This window comes from Enhydra lutris, unplaced genomic scaffold (genome assembly GCF_002288905.1).
Source record: "Enhydra lutris kenyoni isolate GAN:26980312 unplaced genomic scaffold, ASM228890v2 scaffoldscaffold14, whole genome shotgun sequence".
Lineage (NCBI taxonomy): Eukaryota > Metazoa > Chordata > Mammalia > Carnivora > Mustelidae > Enhydra > Enhydra lutris.
The window spans coordinates 45271080-45286862 of record NW_019154098.1 but is presented as its reverse complement, the minus strand read 5'-3'; the positions used below and the strand labels follow the sequence as shown (position 1 = coordinate 45286862).

Here is a 15783-nt window from a genome sequence, read left to right as displayed (position 1 = left end):
GGGTTAAGCCTCTGCCTTCAGCTCAAATCATGGCCTCAGGGTCCTGGGATTGAGCCCTACATTTGGCTCTCTGCTCAGCAGGGAGCCTGCTTCCCCCTCCCTCTCTCTTTGCCTGCCTCTCTGCCTACTTGTGATCTCTCTCTCTGTCAAATAAATAAATAAAATCTTAAAAAAATTTTTTCTAAAAAAAACTGGGATTTTGAAACAGTATGTCTAATTTTTTTTTCTGTTGCCACCTCTGCTTTTAATTTTGTTTCCTTTCTTTTGCTATTTTTTTAGTTTATTTATTTTCTAGTTTTTTAGTTGGGAATTCCATCATTTATTATAATTTTAAGATTTTTGGGGCACCTAGGTGGCTCAGTGGGTTAAAGCCTCTGCCTTCGGCTCAGGTCATGGTCCTAGTGTCCTGGGATCGAGCCCCAAGTCGGGCTCTGTGCTCTGCAGGGAGCCTGCTTCCACCTCTCTCTGTCTGCTTCTCTGCCTACTTGTGATCTCTGTCTGTCAAATAAATAAATAAAATCTTTGAAAAAAAAAAAGATTTTTATTGATAAATGCATTTAGTGCATTTAGTGAATTTTCTCATGCTCTTTGCTTGAAATGTTTTCTGTACATTCTGATAGCTTTTAACTGTCAATGTTTTTTTTAGAAATTCAGTACTTCCAGTTTATATTTCCCCTTTTACCCAGCAATTATTTAGGGAAAGGTTTTAGATTTCTAAACAAATGGACCTTTTTGGTTTTTGCCAATATTTTTCTGGTGTTATTACATTGTGGTCAGAGAGAGCTATTTGTAATAGCTTTACACTTTCTAATTTACTGATGTTTTCCATGTAAGTAATATATGATCAATTTTTGTGAATGTTCATGAGCACTTGGGGAGAAGAAGGTATAGTCTCTTAGTGTATTAGCTATAAGCTCTGCCTTATTGATTTAAGTTACCAAGTTTTCAATATTCTCATTCAGTTTTTTGTCTACTTGGTCTTTCTTGCACTGAGAATGATGCATTCCTTACTGTAGGCTGCTTTTACTACAATAAACAGACTTGCCTTGTAGCGGTTTGATTAACTTTTAGGTAAACTGTTTATGTGTACATCTTAAACTTAAATGCTTTCAAATATCTCTCATTCATCGCCATTCAGGCAAAGAAGTGATTCCTGTTTCTCTTCTTTCTTACCATTTTTTTTTTTTACCATTTCTCTTCTCTCTTACCATTTTTTTTTAACATTGCTAGTATGAAGTGCACTTAAACAACCACAATAATGTAATATGATACTTTCTATGTTGTAGATTAGATTATGGGCCCTTTAAAAACTGCTTTATTGAGGTGTAATTGCTTCACATAAATTCCACACATTTACAGTGTGCAATTTGATGTTTTGACATATGTACAAAGCCAGCACTGCAATCAAGAGAGTGAAAATATCTGTGACTCCCCTAAATTTTTCCTTGACACTTGACCTTCTCACTGCTTTAGGACCCCACCTCCCATCAACCAGGAATCACTGTAGATTAGTTTGCATTTTCTAGAGTTTCATAAAAACGTATTCACTGTATTATTTTTGTCTGGTTTCTTTCCCTCTGTGTAATTTCATTGTTGTTGATTTACTAGTTTTTTGGTAATGGTTTTGTAGCAAGGACGTCTGTGATTAGAACTCATGCAGTATCTGATTGTAACTGAACTTTCTGGTCTGGGAATCTTTTTGTTTCCCCTTGTACCATCTCTTTCTAAGGTACATTAAGTGTCTCATTTTGCAGAGGAAGTGTTTCTGTTGTAACTGATGCAATTTTGTGCTATTAGTGTTACTCTTCAAAAATAAAAAAATAAAAAAGAAACACTTTCTAGCCAAAAAACAGTAGCAGCCAACAGAGCAATTGCTTGCTCACTCACAGCAATGAAGCGTTAATTTCAGGCAAGGTGGAACCTTTTAAAATGTCAATATCAGTAAGCATTTCTGTTGAGGAAACAAACACTCCATAAAAGTTAAGGCACTTTTAAAAACCATTGTTCTCTTCTGCCTGTAGCATTTATTATTCTCATGTTGGGCATCTTGCCCATTCCTTTTTTTTTTTTTTAATTTTTTATTTTTTCAGCGTAACAGTATTCATTATTTTTGCACCACACCCAGTGCTCCATGCAATCCGTGCCCTCTCCAATACCCACCACCTGGATCCCCCAACCTCCCACCCCCCGCCCCTTCAAAACCCTCTGATTGTTTTTCAGAGTCCATAGTCTCTCATGGTTCACCTCCCCTTCCAATTTCCCTCAACTTCCTTCTCCTCTCCATCTCCCCTTGTCCTCCATGCTATTTGTTATGCTCCACAAATAAGTGAAACCATTTGCTCATTCCTTTTTCCAAGAACTGAGAGGGTTCTAGGATTGTCCCCAGCCCATTTACTTCTGGAAGTTTTCCTGAGCTCTGCTTTTCTGAAGCGACTATGGGACAAGATTTCTGCCCTGGAGGACATGGGGATATACAGCTCCTTTGTTTGACAGTTGCACAAGCATGGGGTGACACAGGTGGGGGGTGTTCAATGGCGCAAAGCCTTATATTATTGAACTGCTGCATTCTGGAAACACACAGGCTTACGTCTTCAAGAATGATAGAAACCAACTGCAGACCCAAGTAGGGGATTTTCATTTACTTTTGGTTTAGTACTGAACATTTTTTAGGTGTATTAAATAATGAGATCATGAATATAGAAAGATTTAAAATATAGACTAGTTTAACCTGGCTATTCAGCATATCCTATATTCTGCTTCCTGAAAAATCATTGCCTTCATTCTTCTGAAGGGCAGGGGGAAGGTAATCTAAAATTTCACTATTTCACAACCATTATCGTCAGGAAGTCATTATTCTGTTTAATCTAAATCTTTCCAGCTGTATTTGTACCTGGCGAAGCTAAGAAGTAATACACTTAAAAGTAGAATTATAACATCCTCAAAATTATAACAATGACCATTCTTCACATTGAAAATCACAATAATAGTTAGTATCCTACTACATGCCAAGTTCCGTTCTTGTCTTGATGCAGGTATTCATACATGCAATCCCCATCACCATTTTATGAAATAAATCATTTTATTCTTCCCATTATACAAATGAAGATATGGAAAGGCAAAGTGACTTTTGTTTAGAATCTCATAATTAGGAACGAGCCAAATAGGAGTTGGACTCCGGTATACATCCCCCTAACTGCTATGCTAGCTACCTGGCTTTCTCAACTCATACTGAGATAGGAACCAAGGAAACTCCATCCAGTAGCTTCTAAGGTCAGGTGTTGGGTGTGTTCTTTCCCACAATTCACCTCCTCCTCAGTGGTAGCAGCAGCCTATGCACTAGGCTTTGAGGCAATGGTCTTGGCTGTATGGCTGTGTCCCTACCATCCTCCAGGCACTCAAGGTCCTTTTCCATGTCACTTGCATGTCCTTCAAGGCTCAACTTAAATATAATCATCTCAGAGAGGCCTTCCCTGATATCTCTTGACATGGTTATAAGTGATTCCCCCCACTTCCTTCGGCGAGACATTGCTTGTGACTTACACAACAGGATTTTTCTTTCTACCAGGAAATATTTTCCACATATTTACACCTGCCTTTCTGGACTGTGAGTCTCTAGAGCAGAGACTGTTTATCCCTATAATTCCAGTAGCTAGCATTTAATAAATGTAAGTTGAATAATTTGAATAAGAAAAAGGTCAATTAAATGTTAATGGTATCACTTATGTTAAGTAGCCAAAATTAAATTGAGATTTTTTAAACTTTTATTAATTTACCATTTTCTCTCTCTATCCCTGACCAGAAGATAAAGAATGTGTTTATATCTGTTTAAACTGTAAACGGTTCTTAATGAAAAAGGAATAAGAAAATGTATTATAATTTTATAATTTGGTTATGGATTTTGTCAGATCCATCCAGTGGGAATGTGAAGACCTAGTCAGTGAAATCTCCCGCCTCTCCCCACAGCTATTCCCTGGCCACCACGCAGGGAACAATAAAAACACAGCCTCTTCCCATGCTCCTATGTCTTTTAATACTATCGTGCTCCAGTCATCCCATCCTATGATGTCATTGTTTTCTATAACTGGGGCAGAAAAGAAGGCAGAAGAGTCAGATCACTGTACACCCATAGCACTTCTGATTCTCATCGCCTCTTGCATTAGAGGCTTTTTTTTTTTTTTTTTTTTTTGCCCAGTAAAGTCTGAGAACCGAAAAGATTATGGCGCCCCTTTCAACCATGAAGTTCCAAATAAAAATAATTCCTAACACCAGCGAATTTCTGATATATTCGACAATAAAAAATCAAATGGAAAAATAAAATGTGTTTCCTAAGCCTAAAATCAATTTGCCTCTGGATTATCCAACACATGGCTCATTTCTGTTCTCCATTCCTGCTGTGTCCAGTTTAGGTGTTTTCCATCCTTTTTCCTTTAGTTACTCCTCTTATACTGACCTTTTAAATGGCGAGTTGTTCCACATTTCATTATCAGATTAATTCTAGCAAAGCCCAGGTTTTATTTTTGAGCCAGTGTGCAACACACTTCTTGGCAAAATTAGGTGTTTAATAAATGTATGGAAGAGTGATGTCACTCACTCCTGCAAAACTCTCTTTTCACTACTTTTAAGGTGCTCCATATTCTGACTCAAAATGTCTTGCTTTATTTTCTATTACTCCCTTTGGGCTAGTTGTGCTCCTTTGGAACCAGCAGCTCTGTGTCTTCTGAACATATCCCATGGTGTCCTGCTTTATTCTCATATTCTCCCCTCTTTCTGGAATGCTTTCTAATAACTTCTCCCGCTTGGATTCCTCCTTATGTGTCAAGGCACGAGTATACCCCTATCCAGCATAATTCCCACTCCCTCTGAAATCTATGGCATGTTTTCTAGTCCTCTCTTTTATATGTGTGCACAGTTGTCTTGGTGTGCTTATTTACTCACATGTCATACCTTTGATGCCCAGCTGTGTCAAGTTCCCCTGAAGTGCCCTCCCCGCCCTCGCCCCCCACCCCCTGCCCACATGTGCAGAACTCAGGAACTCAACAAATGCGTCACACACATGAGGAAGAAATGTCAACTTACCTGAAGATTCTGTGGAAGACGTGGAGGAGGTTTCTTTCTCTTTTTTAACTTTTTGTTTTAGAATAATTTTAGATTTCGGTAAATTTGCAAAAAGAGCAGAGCTGCCACCTACTCCATCCACCTACAGTTTCCCCTATTATTAACATCTTACATTAGTGTGGTACATTAGTCACAATTAATGAGCCTGATTGATACATTGCTACTGACTGAAATCCACATGTAGTATTCAGCTTTCCTTAATTTTTACCTAATGCCATTTTTCTGTTCCCAGGATCTTATCCAGTACACCACATTATGTTTAATTGTCCTGTCTCTCTTTAGGCTTCTCTTAACTGTGAAAATGTTTGAGACTTTTCTTGTTTTTGATTACCTTAACAGGTTAAGAACTTCTGGTCAGTGTTCTGTAGAATGTCCCTCCATTGGGATCTGTCTGATATTTTTCTCATGATTAGACTGGGCTTACGGATTTTTAGGAGGAAGACCAGGGAGACAGAGTGACATTCTGATTACATCACATCAGAAATCTAGACTATCAGTATAACTTATCATTCTTGGTCTTAACCTTAATCACTTGGCTGAACTAGTGTTTGTCAGGTTGCTCCAATGTAAAGTTTCTCTATTCCCCCCTTCCCATATTGTATTTTTTGGAAAGAAGTCAACATGCAGAGCACACACTTAAGAGGTGGGAGTTACCTTAAGTGAGAGGTTGAGATAAGGAGTGGGGAGTGTCTATGTAAATTATTGGAATAATAATTTACACAGGAGATTTCCTGGCTCCTCCATTTAAAAAATGTGATCAATTATTTATATCAGTATGGACTTAAGGTTATTTATTTCATCCTTTGGATTATAGTCCAATGTTACTTTATTTATGTTGTTCCTCAAATTGTTCTAGCTTTGGGCATTGGGAGAGCTTTCAGTTGGCTCCTATGTCCCTCTTTGACATACCCCCCATTTATTTGTTTGTTTGTTTATTTTTGGAGCACTTCCTTTGTTTCTGACACTACAAGATAAGCCAGGCTCCAAATGTATATTTCCTTCCCCAGTCCTAGAATCAACCATTTCTTTGAGGAGCCCTGGCTTTTGTTACTGGGGAAATAACATCCGAGATCAATATCTGGGTGCTAGGTATGCTCATTGCAACTGGGTGTTGTTCCTTCTAACGCTCTCAGCTGACAGAGTGAAGAAATATATATATGTATGCAGACATATCTGTATATATTTCTATATGTATCTACCTGTATCTATTTCTATTTTTTTCCCTAAGATACTCTCCCTGCTATAAAGGCCATAACCTTAATGTCATCTGCAAAATTCCTTCATAAATTAGTGTGTGTGTTCTTTTATAAGATTTTATTTATTTATTTGACAGAGAGTGAAAGAGCACAAGCAGGGGGAGCAGTTGAGGGAGGGGAGAAGCAGGGTCCCCTCTGAGCAGGGAGACCGATGTGGGGCTCGATCCCAAGACCTTGGGATCATGACCTGAGTCAAAGGCAGGTGCTTAACAGACTAAGCCCCCCAGGTGACCCTATAAATTAGTGTTTTATTGAATAACTGGGAATAGGAATTTGGGGAAAAATTCTGCCTACCACACCGAGTTTATATTTCAGAATTGAAGTGTGCATGGCTTGATAGCTCCTTCCCTTTTAGCACCAACGATATGGAAGAGGGTTTTATGTTCTCAAATCCACAGTGCGTAGGTATCCATTTGACATTTTTTTATTCTCAAGTTTTCTGGCCACACAAACTTTTTTGCCATATCCCTGTGCAGCACTCAGTTGTTTTCCTATTGTCATGAGCAATTTAGCTCTCTTCCCCAGACTTGCATATGCTGCTCAGTAAAGAACACAGCTCTTAGCATTTTAGCTCCCACCCAAGGAGCTTCTCAGACTTTACCTTCCTAGTCACACATCTACATTACAGTTCTTTATGTTTTTGATTAATATTGCCCCATCCCAACATCTTCGTTTCACCTCTCTTTGCATGTTTTTTTAAAGCATAAACTGTATCTTTATCATTGTATTCTGGAACAATGCTGCAGCTAGCCCCTAGTGTATGTGCAGTAAATATTTATTGAGCAGACAAATAAATGACTTGGTACAATGTAAAAATCAGATGGCAAAGGAACTGACAAACTTGAAATGCATGCTATATTCCATCTGCTTGGGTAGGATATTTGTTTACTATGTACTCTTTTCTTTTTTTTTTCACTGTGTGAAAACCAGTTGCAAAAAATGGCCTGAAATCTGAGATGCATTCAGTTTATATAGAACACATACTGTTTATAGAATCATTACTCAATAGTATCACGCTAGTGAACCTTGATAATGTGTGTCAGAGGTTTTCAGCATTAGCCCGGATCATCAGCTTTACTACAAACAGCTGAAATGTATTGATGGTATAAAATTTATTTTCTCATAAAATGTTGCATGGCCAAATTTTGGGACTTGGCTAACCAGCTTAGAATTATTGTTATCTATATTTTTAGTAAAAGGAGTTGAGGTGGCTGTTTATTAAGTCATTAGCTTAAAAAAATGCTTAACATTGATATAAAATTTAAATACTGGGCCTCTGAACAAATAGCCTAGAATGATCCTCATTTCACATACTTAAGTTCTAAGATAATCTTGGAAGTCGCACCCATCTGTGGGTGCTTCTTACAAAACCTGCGTTGGATGGGTACTTGCTGTCTTCAAGCTGTGTACATCAGCCTCTATATATGCTAGAGCCCTAATTTTGATGTGAAAAACTGTTCAAATTTGGGTAGTGAGAAAAGAGGAGTTCTTAAATTTCTCCTCTTTCTGATCCTTCTCTTTCCTTTTTCCTTTTCTTCTTCCTCTTTGTCCTTCTTAAAATAGCCACCATTGTCTTGGGTTATGGAGAATGTTGTCACCCACGAGAGTAATTTTTCTTCAGTTAAATATCCCATGTTTGCAGTCATCCTTCAAATACCCAGTGGTTTATGTCAGGAATGAACAATTAAGGGGCTTGTTGACCTTTCAGAGTCAAAAATTCTCTGTTTTAGGGATTTATCTCTTGCTGAGAAGATTTTTTTTTTTAAGCATAAAAATGTGTAGAAGTAGAATATTACAGAAACACTTTGAGTCTTTGGCTAAGTTTTAAAGGAGGGTACTCCATCTTTTCTGGTTTCTATTGTAAGGCAGGTGTATGTATTTTCAATATGTGAAAAGGCTGAACTCTGTCTATCTTGTGCTTTCCTGAGCCCTTCCATTTGTCACATTCAAGTTGTGGAAATGACTAAGAAGCTGCTACTAACAGCCAGTGGTTAGCTGGGAAGTGGCTGGTGAATGACTTCAGGTGAAGTGACCTTTGTTTCTCAGCCATGAGAAATCATTAACTTTTCTAAAAAGGTGCTAGAATTGAAACAAATAATAAACAGAAGGTAAAATGGTGGTGGTTTATACAAGGGCTTCCAAAACAGTTTTCTTCCACAATAAATGAAGATAAGATTTCTTGGCATCCAGATGAGAACTTTCCAACATTCCATGTGTGCATAAAATTCCATATATGCAAACAGGTTTCACAATTTCAAAGATCTGGATTGCTTGTAGGCTACATTTAGCTGAATTGAAAATCCGTCTCTCTGGTGTTCATTTTACCCCAATAATATGTGAATTTTATCCTTAGGGCCTGTAAGAGTTAATGTCATAAGTTGGAATTTACTTACTAGTAGATAGGTGGTTGGGGAAAATTGGTTCAATGTTTTTCTTAACTGATTGTGTTTTCAGGATGAAAATCAACAGACTATGAATCAGGAGTTGCCAAGAAGATCAGTGCGTTCCATTCGTACCTATACCATTGATTGCATATTTCCCTCAGGATAATTCTACTTTAACAAACACACACATAGTTTCTGGGGAAAAAAAAAAAAAAGAAATGTTAGTAGCAGAAGCTGCTGCTCTGGCTTCCTATGTTGGCAGAAAGAGATTGCCTGATTTCTATGTTGGCGATCCATATTATTTTTTTTTATTGCATATTGAATAAAAGGGTACTGCTAAACTGCAAACAATCTGAATACATTTCTTTCTGCACTGATAAATGCTCTCAAGTTTTCCAGCATTGGAAAAGGTGGGGTGGCCCCTTGTATGTTTTCAAAACTGAGCCTGGTGTTTTGTACTGGGGAAGCATGCATGGCACCTTACCATGTTCCTGGTGCATCATGTATGTTGCACATTTTACAAGTTTCAAAGCCCTTTCTTGTATTATTTCATCTTCATTTTATAATGATTCTACAAGACAGCATAGACATCACTGTAATAATTTCTAGATGAGGAGGCTCAGAAAATTTCAGTAGGTTTTCTATAGTCACACAGCTAGGATGTCAGGCTAGGAGCAGGATTAGGACCTAGGTTTTCAGATTTGAGGAAACTCTACTCTGGTGCAAGTTCAGAGCGTGATTGCTTTTGGTCAAAGGGCCTTGCAACATGATAGCAAGGACATATTTTGCAACTTATGCTCTAGAGTTATCAGACAGAACTTTATACTTCTCTTTCCCATCACTGTGAGCTCTTCATAGAATGAGATCTCATTGTCATTCTTTCCTCTGATTTTTAATAATTAATCTTATTTTCCAGCAGGAATTTTAAGACCTGACCTAAATATTATAATTAACACACTGAAAGGTTCTATCAACATGACCCACTTAGTATCCCTTTTCCGGTGTGGAAACTCATGAATGTAATTTAATGTTACTTTTAAAAGACTGAATTTTGTGTTTTGCAGTTTCCCTGATGGAGTTTACACAGTTGTATTCAGTGAGAGGATGGGCCATCTTCTGAAAGCTCTCTCTCTCTGGCAAAGGAAGGACACTAACTGCTGCTGTGTTAATAGTGAGAGAGGAGAGTTTTGATTCTTCCGGTCATCTTTTGCCCAGCAGAACTCAATGCACAGCTTCTACTCACTCCTGATCATTATGCCTGGTCATGACATGGTTTTGCCATGGAATACGATGCTACGAGTAGATAGGGACTGTTTAAGGAAAATGACTTTTCTACTGATTCCTGGGTTTCTGAATTCATATCCCTTTAATTTACCTCTGTCTTTTGCTCTTTTCCACATACAAATAAGTCCTCATATCTTCTTGTTAGAATTGGCCATTTGGAGCCACTTGACAGAGTTTCTAGTCATGAAAGTGTTCCTATTTCTCAGAACCAGGGAGAAACTCAAGAAATGGGTTTTTTTCTTCAGTGCTTTTGAGGTTTTAAGCCTCCTGGGTGTGGAGTAGTGCATCATGTCCTTCTGAATTTTTCTTAAATTAAATGATAATGCAAATTTAATTTTTCTCCACAGAGCCCCATCTATGAACTGATATGAGCATATTTCCCCTTTTTATGATGAGGAAAAGAGAAAAAAGAAGTGAATTTTCAGGGGTGAAAGATGTGTTCCTTTTAATTGGAGCACTTACACTATACCTAAGAATATTTGGAAAGTCTTGGAACCTAGTTATATTTTCAAGAAAAACTTCAGATATTGAATAAATAAGATTTCAGAATCCCATTTCGTGTGAGTTCTTCAGGTCTGTGTGGAATGAACATGAAAATGTGTTGGACATTAATTCCTCTAGAAAGTCTGGGAAATGTCACTCTCCTTTGTCCTCTTAGGTGGCCATGTTTGCACTGCAGCTGGGCAGTGCCACCTTCCTGCTTACGGAGCCCGTGATCAGTGCGATGACGACCGGGGCTGCCACCCATGTTGTGACTTCACAAGTCAAGTATCTCCTGGGAATGAAAATGCCATATATATCTGGACCACTTGGATTCTTTTACGTGAGCTTTCCATATGTCTTTGTTCGTGTATTTTGGGAGTGTGTTTCACAAAGTAGAATTCGGTGAATTCTAATACTGAGATTTTTTGGTAGGTATGGAACGTGGGTTTAAATACAATCGTTTTGGGATACTTTTAATGTAATTTAGGATATGAAGCTAACTTAATATGTTCTATCTACTAATTTTGGAAGCAATTCTTGATAAAAATTGAGTATGATATAATTTGGGGTCATGATTAGAAAAAAATAACTGGAATTTTTCCAAGAGCCAGCTCTGTTGCAACTTCTCATGGAAGTCATCTACTGGGATTGGGGCCCAGTTTGACTACAGGACACTCTACCACTTTCATTCAGTATTGTGAACTCCAGTTTGGCTCAAATCACAGGCCTGGGCAAAATTGGTGGCCGGAGCCCCAGTGGCCGACAATGAGCTACTAAAAGTCACTTGAACCTGAGAGAGGAACCTATGGCCAATTTCAAAATATTACCCTAATAATACTCCATTGTTTTTGTCCCTTTTTGAAGCTGACCTAAAATCTCTGACTGCTCAGGAAGTCATATCCTATGGAGCTTTATAAGAAAATGAATGTTTCATCAATAAACTGGAGGGCAACCAAACTTCATTTTACTTAATTTCTTAATTTTATGTAGTAGAGAAGGAAAAAAAAATATTTCCATTCTACTCTTCTAGGTTCTGAGCTGTGGACCCTCTAACAAAAAACCAGATTAACCAGAGAAAACCAACAAGTTTATTAACATGGGTATCATATAGGCAAGGGAGAAACTCAGAGATGAGTAACTTGAGAAAGGCTAGAATTTGGGTGTAAATACTTTCTTCACCCAAAACAAATGAGGAAAGAGTGTGCGGAGCCAAGTTATGGGAAGGTGACCAGGGAAAGTACTATAAACAGGGATAAGGTTTGCTGTGCAGATTTAAGTTGTTCCTTCTTCTTGATGGGAATACTTTGTGAGTTAGAGTCACCCTTTCCTTCTACAGAGAGGGAGACACCTTATAGGTGGAGAGTTCCTTTATGAATGTAAATTTCTCTTACAAAAGGGTCACTTATATCCTGTTTCCAGAGCTTCCTTGTGTCTGCTGTTTCTCAAAATAACAACCTGAAGATAATCCTTATGTCAAACAGGTATATTTTGGGGTGGCACATCCTGAGCTCCCACAATATAATGCTGCATACTAAGTAACATTAATGTTTTATAATGAGAGAATTCTGACTCTCAATTTTCTTGATCTTAAAGGCTAAATAGTAGCTTAACATATAAGTAAAATAATTTCTTCATCTAATGCCTGATGTTATGGTAGTTTGTGGTGTTTCACTATTATACACAGCTTCACGAGGATCTTTGTTATTTGTATGTTATTATCTGCATCACTAATTATTTTATTGGGATAAATTCCTAGTAATGGAATTACTGGATCAGAAGGATATAAGATGTTTGCCAAATTTCAGTCTGAAAAGTTGTGCTCATTAATATTGCACATTCGCCTTATCATTGTCAACTCTAATTATTACTATTTTTAAAATTTGTCACTCTGGTACCTGAAAAGTAGTATTATCTAATCTGCTTAAGTGTGTGTTTCTGTGAGTGACTGGTAAAGCAGTCCATAAAGATAGCAGTTGGCAACATGGAGCTGGAAGCTGGTTCTGAATTTTTGCTATTTAGGTAATATCCTGCTCAATGACTCATTCATTATAAGAGAGCTTAAAAACTAAAACAAGAGCGCTGGAACTGAGCCTGGAGGCCCCAGATCAAAGGAATGCAGACCAAAGTAGCTGTAAGCCGTCAGGTGACGGGTCCCTTACGACTTCTGGTGACACCAGGTCTACACCAGAGAACCAAATCAGCACTGGATTCTGTCTTGACCTTCCTGAATGGTGTGCTCATCTGTGCGTGGGAAGTGTAAGGAACTGTGAATGAATTACAAATTAGCCTCTTCAGTCATATTCACACACAAATAATCATCCCTCCTTTCTCTAGTTCTGTTAAAAGAGGCAGGAGAGCCTGATAGGGGAATGACATTCAGTCTTTCAGCTTGTCTCTCTCATGGCAAGTATATGAAATGCCATGTTAAAGTGTTTTGTGTATGATTTCTTTTTTCCATTTTATTTTCTTGTGAGGAAAACTGTAAGCTACTTAATCTTTGCCTTGTCTGTCAAATCCTGTGTGGCTTGTTGGAGGCAAGGGGTTAAGTTCTCACAATGAAACAGGATCAGATTTTAAAATATTTATAGATGGGTGGCTTTACAGTCACCGTATTCAGTTGGTGGGAATTGCTAAGCTGTGTGCTGAGGGAAAATGAAGAAAGTTGCTATTGCTTTTCCGTGTCCCAGAGTCCTACACTGTTTAGTTGCTGGGTTGGAATGGTGCTTTGATTCTTTGCCAGGGTTTCAAAAATGAATGTGGTTATTTTACGTCAAAAATTGTGGCGATCTGAGCTTTAGATTAAGAAATAAGTTTTGTGGGGGCACCTGGGTGGCTCAGTGGGTTAAAGCCTCTGCCTTCAGCTCAGGTCATGATCCCAGGGTCCTGGGATCGAGCCCCGCATCGGGCTCTCTGCTCGGCAGGGAGCCTGCTTCCTCCTCTCTCTTTGCCGGCTTCTCTGCCTACTTGTGATCTCTGTCTGTCAAATAAATAAATAAAATCTTTAAAAAAAAAAAAAAAGAAAGAAAAAGAAATAAGTTTTGTGTCATGCATGGGTTCTACTGGGATGTTTGCAAAGTGAGCTTTGGTGTAGTTAGGCTGAGGAAGCTGATGATGATAATGTAAGTGTGAACTTGCCCCTAGCTCGTTTGGGTGGGGTGTGCAGGACCAAAGCTGAACTCAGCTCTGAGGTATAGAACAGAAAATAAAATGGAGGCCTTGATCATCAGGGCCAGAGAACCCAGAAGAGGGTGAATTAACACATTGGGGGATTGTTCACTTTTTGACTATGTTTCCTACCTCTGAGGTTTCACAACTCTTCTATTCTTTTTGAAAGCTACTCAGGCTGATGGGTGATAAAGAATATGTAGCTGGTTATCTTTGGAGCATAAATTAATATCTAAAGTATTTGAGACTCTTGTATAAGAGTCAGTGGTCATGCCTAATTTTCTCAGCCGGAACACTCATTTTTCTTAAAAGAATTCAAGTTTGGCCAACGAAAATGTCTGTTGATTAATTTTGATTGTTGTGATCTTTGCTATCAATGTCACCTTCTGCCTTCATCCTGTTCTGAGGTCACTGGAGGTTGGGGTCTCTCCTTTCCGCCATGGGGATGGTTTCTTAAGTGTCTTCTACCTGGGGGATGCCTGATGCTGTGCTACTAAGAGAATCTGATTCTCTAGTTTGAATATCTAAAATCTCTATCCCTTTGGTCACTCTGAACTGGTGGGTGTTCTTGCCTCAGCAAAACATTTTTAAAGAGCAGTTTGAATCAGAAACACCTGGTGGCAGATTCTGCCCTGTCAGATTGTAGAACAGATGTCTGATAGGTCGTAAGAAATAGATGTGCCCTAATGCTTCTCCCCTTTCTACATCTGCCATGTAGATCACATGCCACCAATGCCAGCTAAGATCAGAGAGGCCACTTCTTCTCTTCTAGCTGAAAACTGGTAAGAAGCTTCATCAGAGGAGGGGATCTCCAATAAGTGTTAAAGCCTACTAAAGCTTTCAGCTCCTGGTCCTTCGAGTACCTCTTTCAGAATTTCTAGGATCTTTATATGCAGATAGATCCCCATGTACACCCTTATGATTTCCTTGATTCCCAAGAAAAGTGGGTAGAATTAGGCAAAATTCATCTTTCTTATTTAACTTCCCAAATTTCCTCATGCATCATGTTTTACTTTCTCCTTTGTTATGCAAGTTTTATCTCTAAATTCATATACCTCTAATAAATTTTAAATTATGGCTATTTCTTAATGATCTTTGAAGTATTGCACATTCTTTTTTAGTTACTTATTGGGTAAAAATCAGTTTTTTTCTCTGAGTTGACTTTTAGCTCTGCTGATTTTATTTAGGGTCCATACAGTCAGGTAGGCCATAATTCATCTTTTCTTTTCCTTAGAAAGAGGCAACAGGAGAAAAAACTTGAGAATTTTAGAAGCCCATATTCAGATCATAACTCTGGTCTTGACCAAATCAAGTATCTTTGACTTCTGGTTGCCTGTTTCATAAACTGATGATAATTATACCTATCGGGATTCATTCCCTAAGTGAAATGCCTAGAACATATTCATTAAACAGAAGCCATTATCTTTGTACTAGTAATGCATTGTTGGATATAACAAATTTAAGATTTTTGAAAGAGCTTCTTATGTAAAAGATACTTCTGTCTATTAATAATAATAGAATTGTAATAGATGGTTTTCCTGTAAACTTTGGAGGACTCGATCAGATAACCAAAGCTAAACAGTAAAACAAAGTTATATCTCTTCTTGCAACTTAGAAAGATGACTTCAAAATTTATAAAACTTAAAAAAAATAACTGTATCTGCTGTTTATAATGAGAGTTAGTCATCAGAATTCAAGAAATGCTATATTTTTGTTTATTTTTATTTAAAAATATTTCCATCTATTCAGCTCACCACCCCAATAGTTAAAAACTCACTTAACAAATTATAACAGTGCTGGAATACATTTCACACTAAGCAGGAGCAATAACATTCTGTCTTGGGACTCTGGCAAACCAGTGACACTATTTTATTCCTGTCTTTCTTACAATTCGAATATTTGACTGATAGTTGGTTCCCCACATACATAAGAGGGAAAAGTTTAATTCTTCTCTAGAATATTTTTTTAAATTTAATTTAATCTTTTTTTTTCAGTGTTCCAAAATTCATTGTTTTTTTTTTTTTTTAATTGAGAAATGATGATGTATCTTTTGTTAGAAAGGATGTTTCCCCAAAAGGCACAATAAAAATTACAAA

At 37.8% G+C, this 15783-nt stretch overlaps 1 protein-coding gene across 1 annotated transcript in view; it reads left to right on the top strand.

The window, feature by feature from the left end:
* Nucleotides 1–15783, top strand: part of LOC111146693 (solute carrier family 26 member 7) — a 112759-nt gene that overhangs the window by 37853 nt on the left and 59123 nt on the right. The window contains exon 5 of the mRNA XM_022502356.1: nt 10698–10862. Within this exon, the coding sequence (XP_022358064.1) occupies nt 10698–10862 (165 nt within the window). The remainder of the gene's footprint in view (nt 1–10697; nt 10863–15783) is intronic.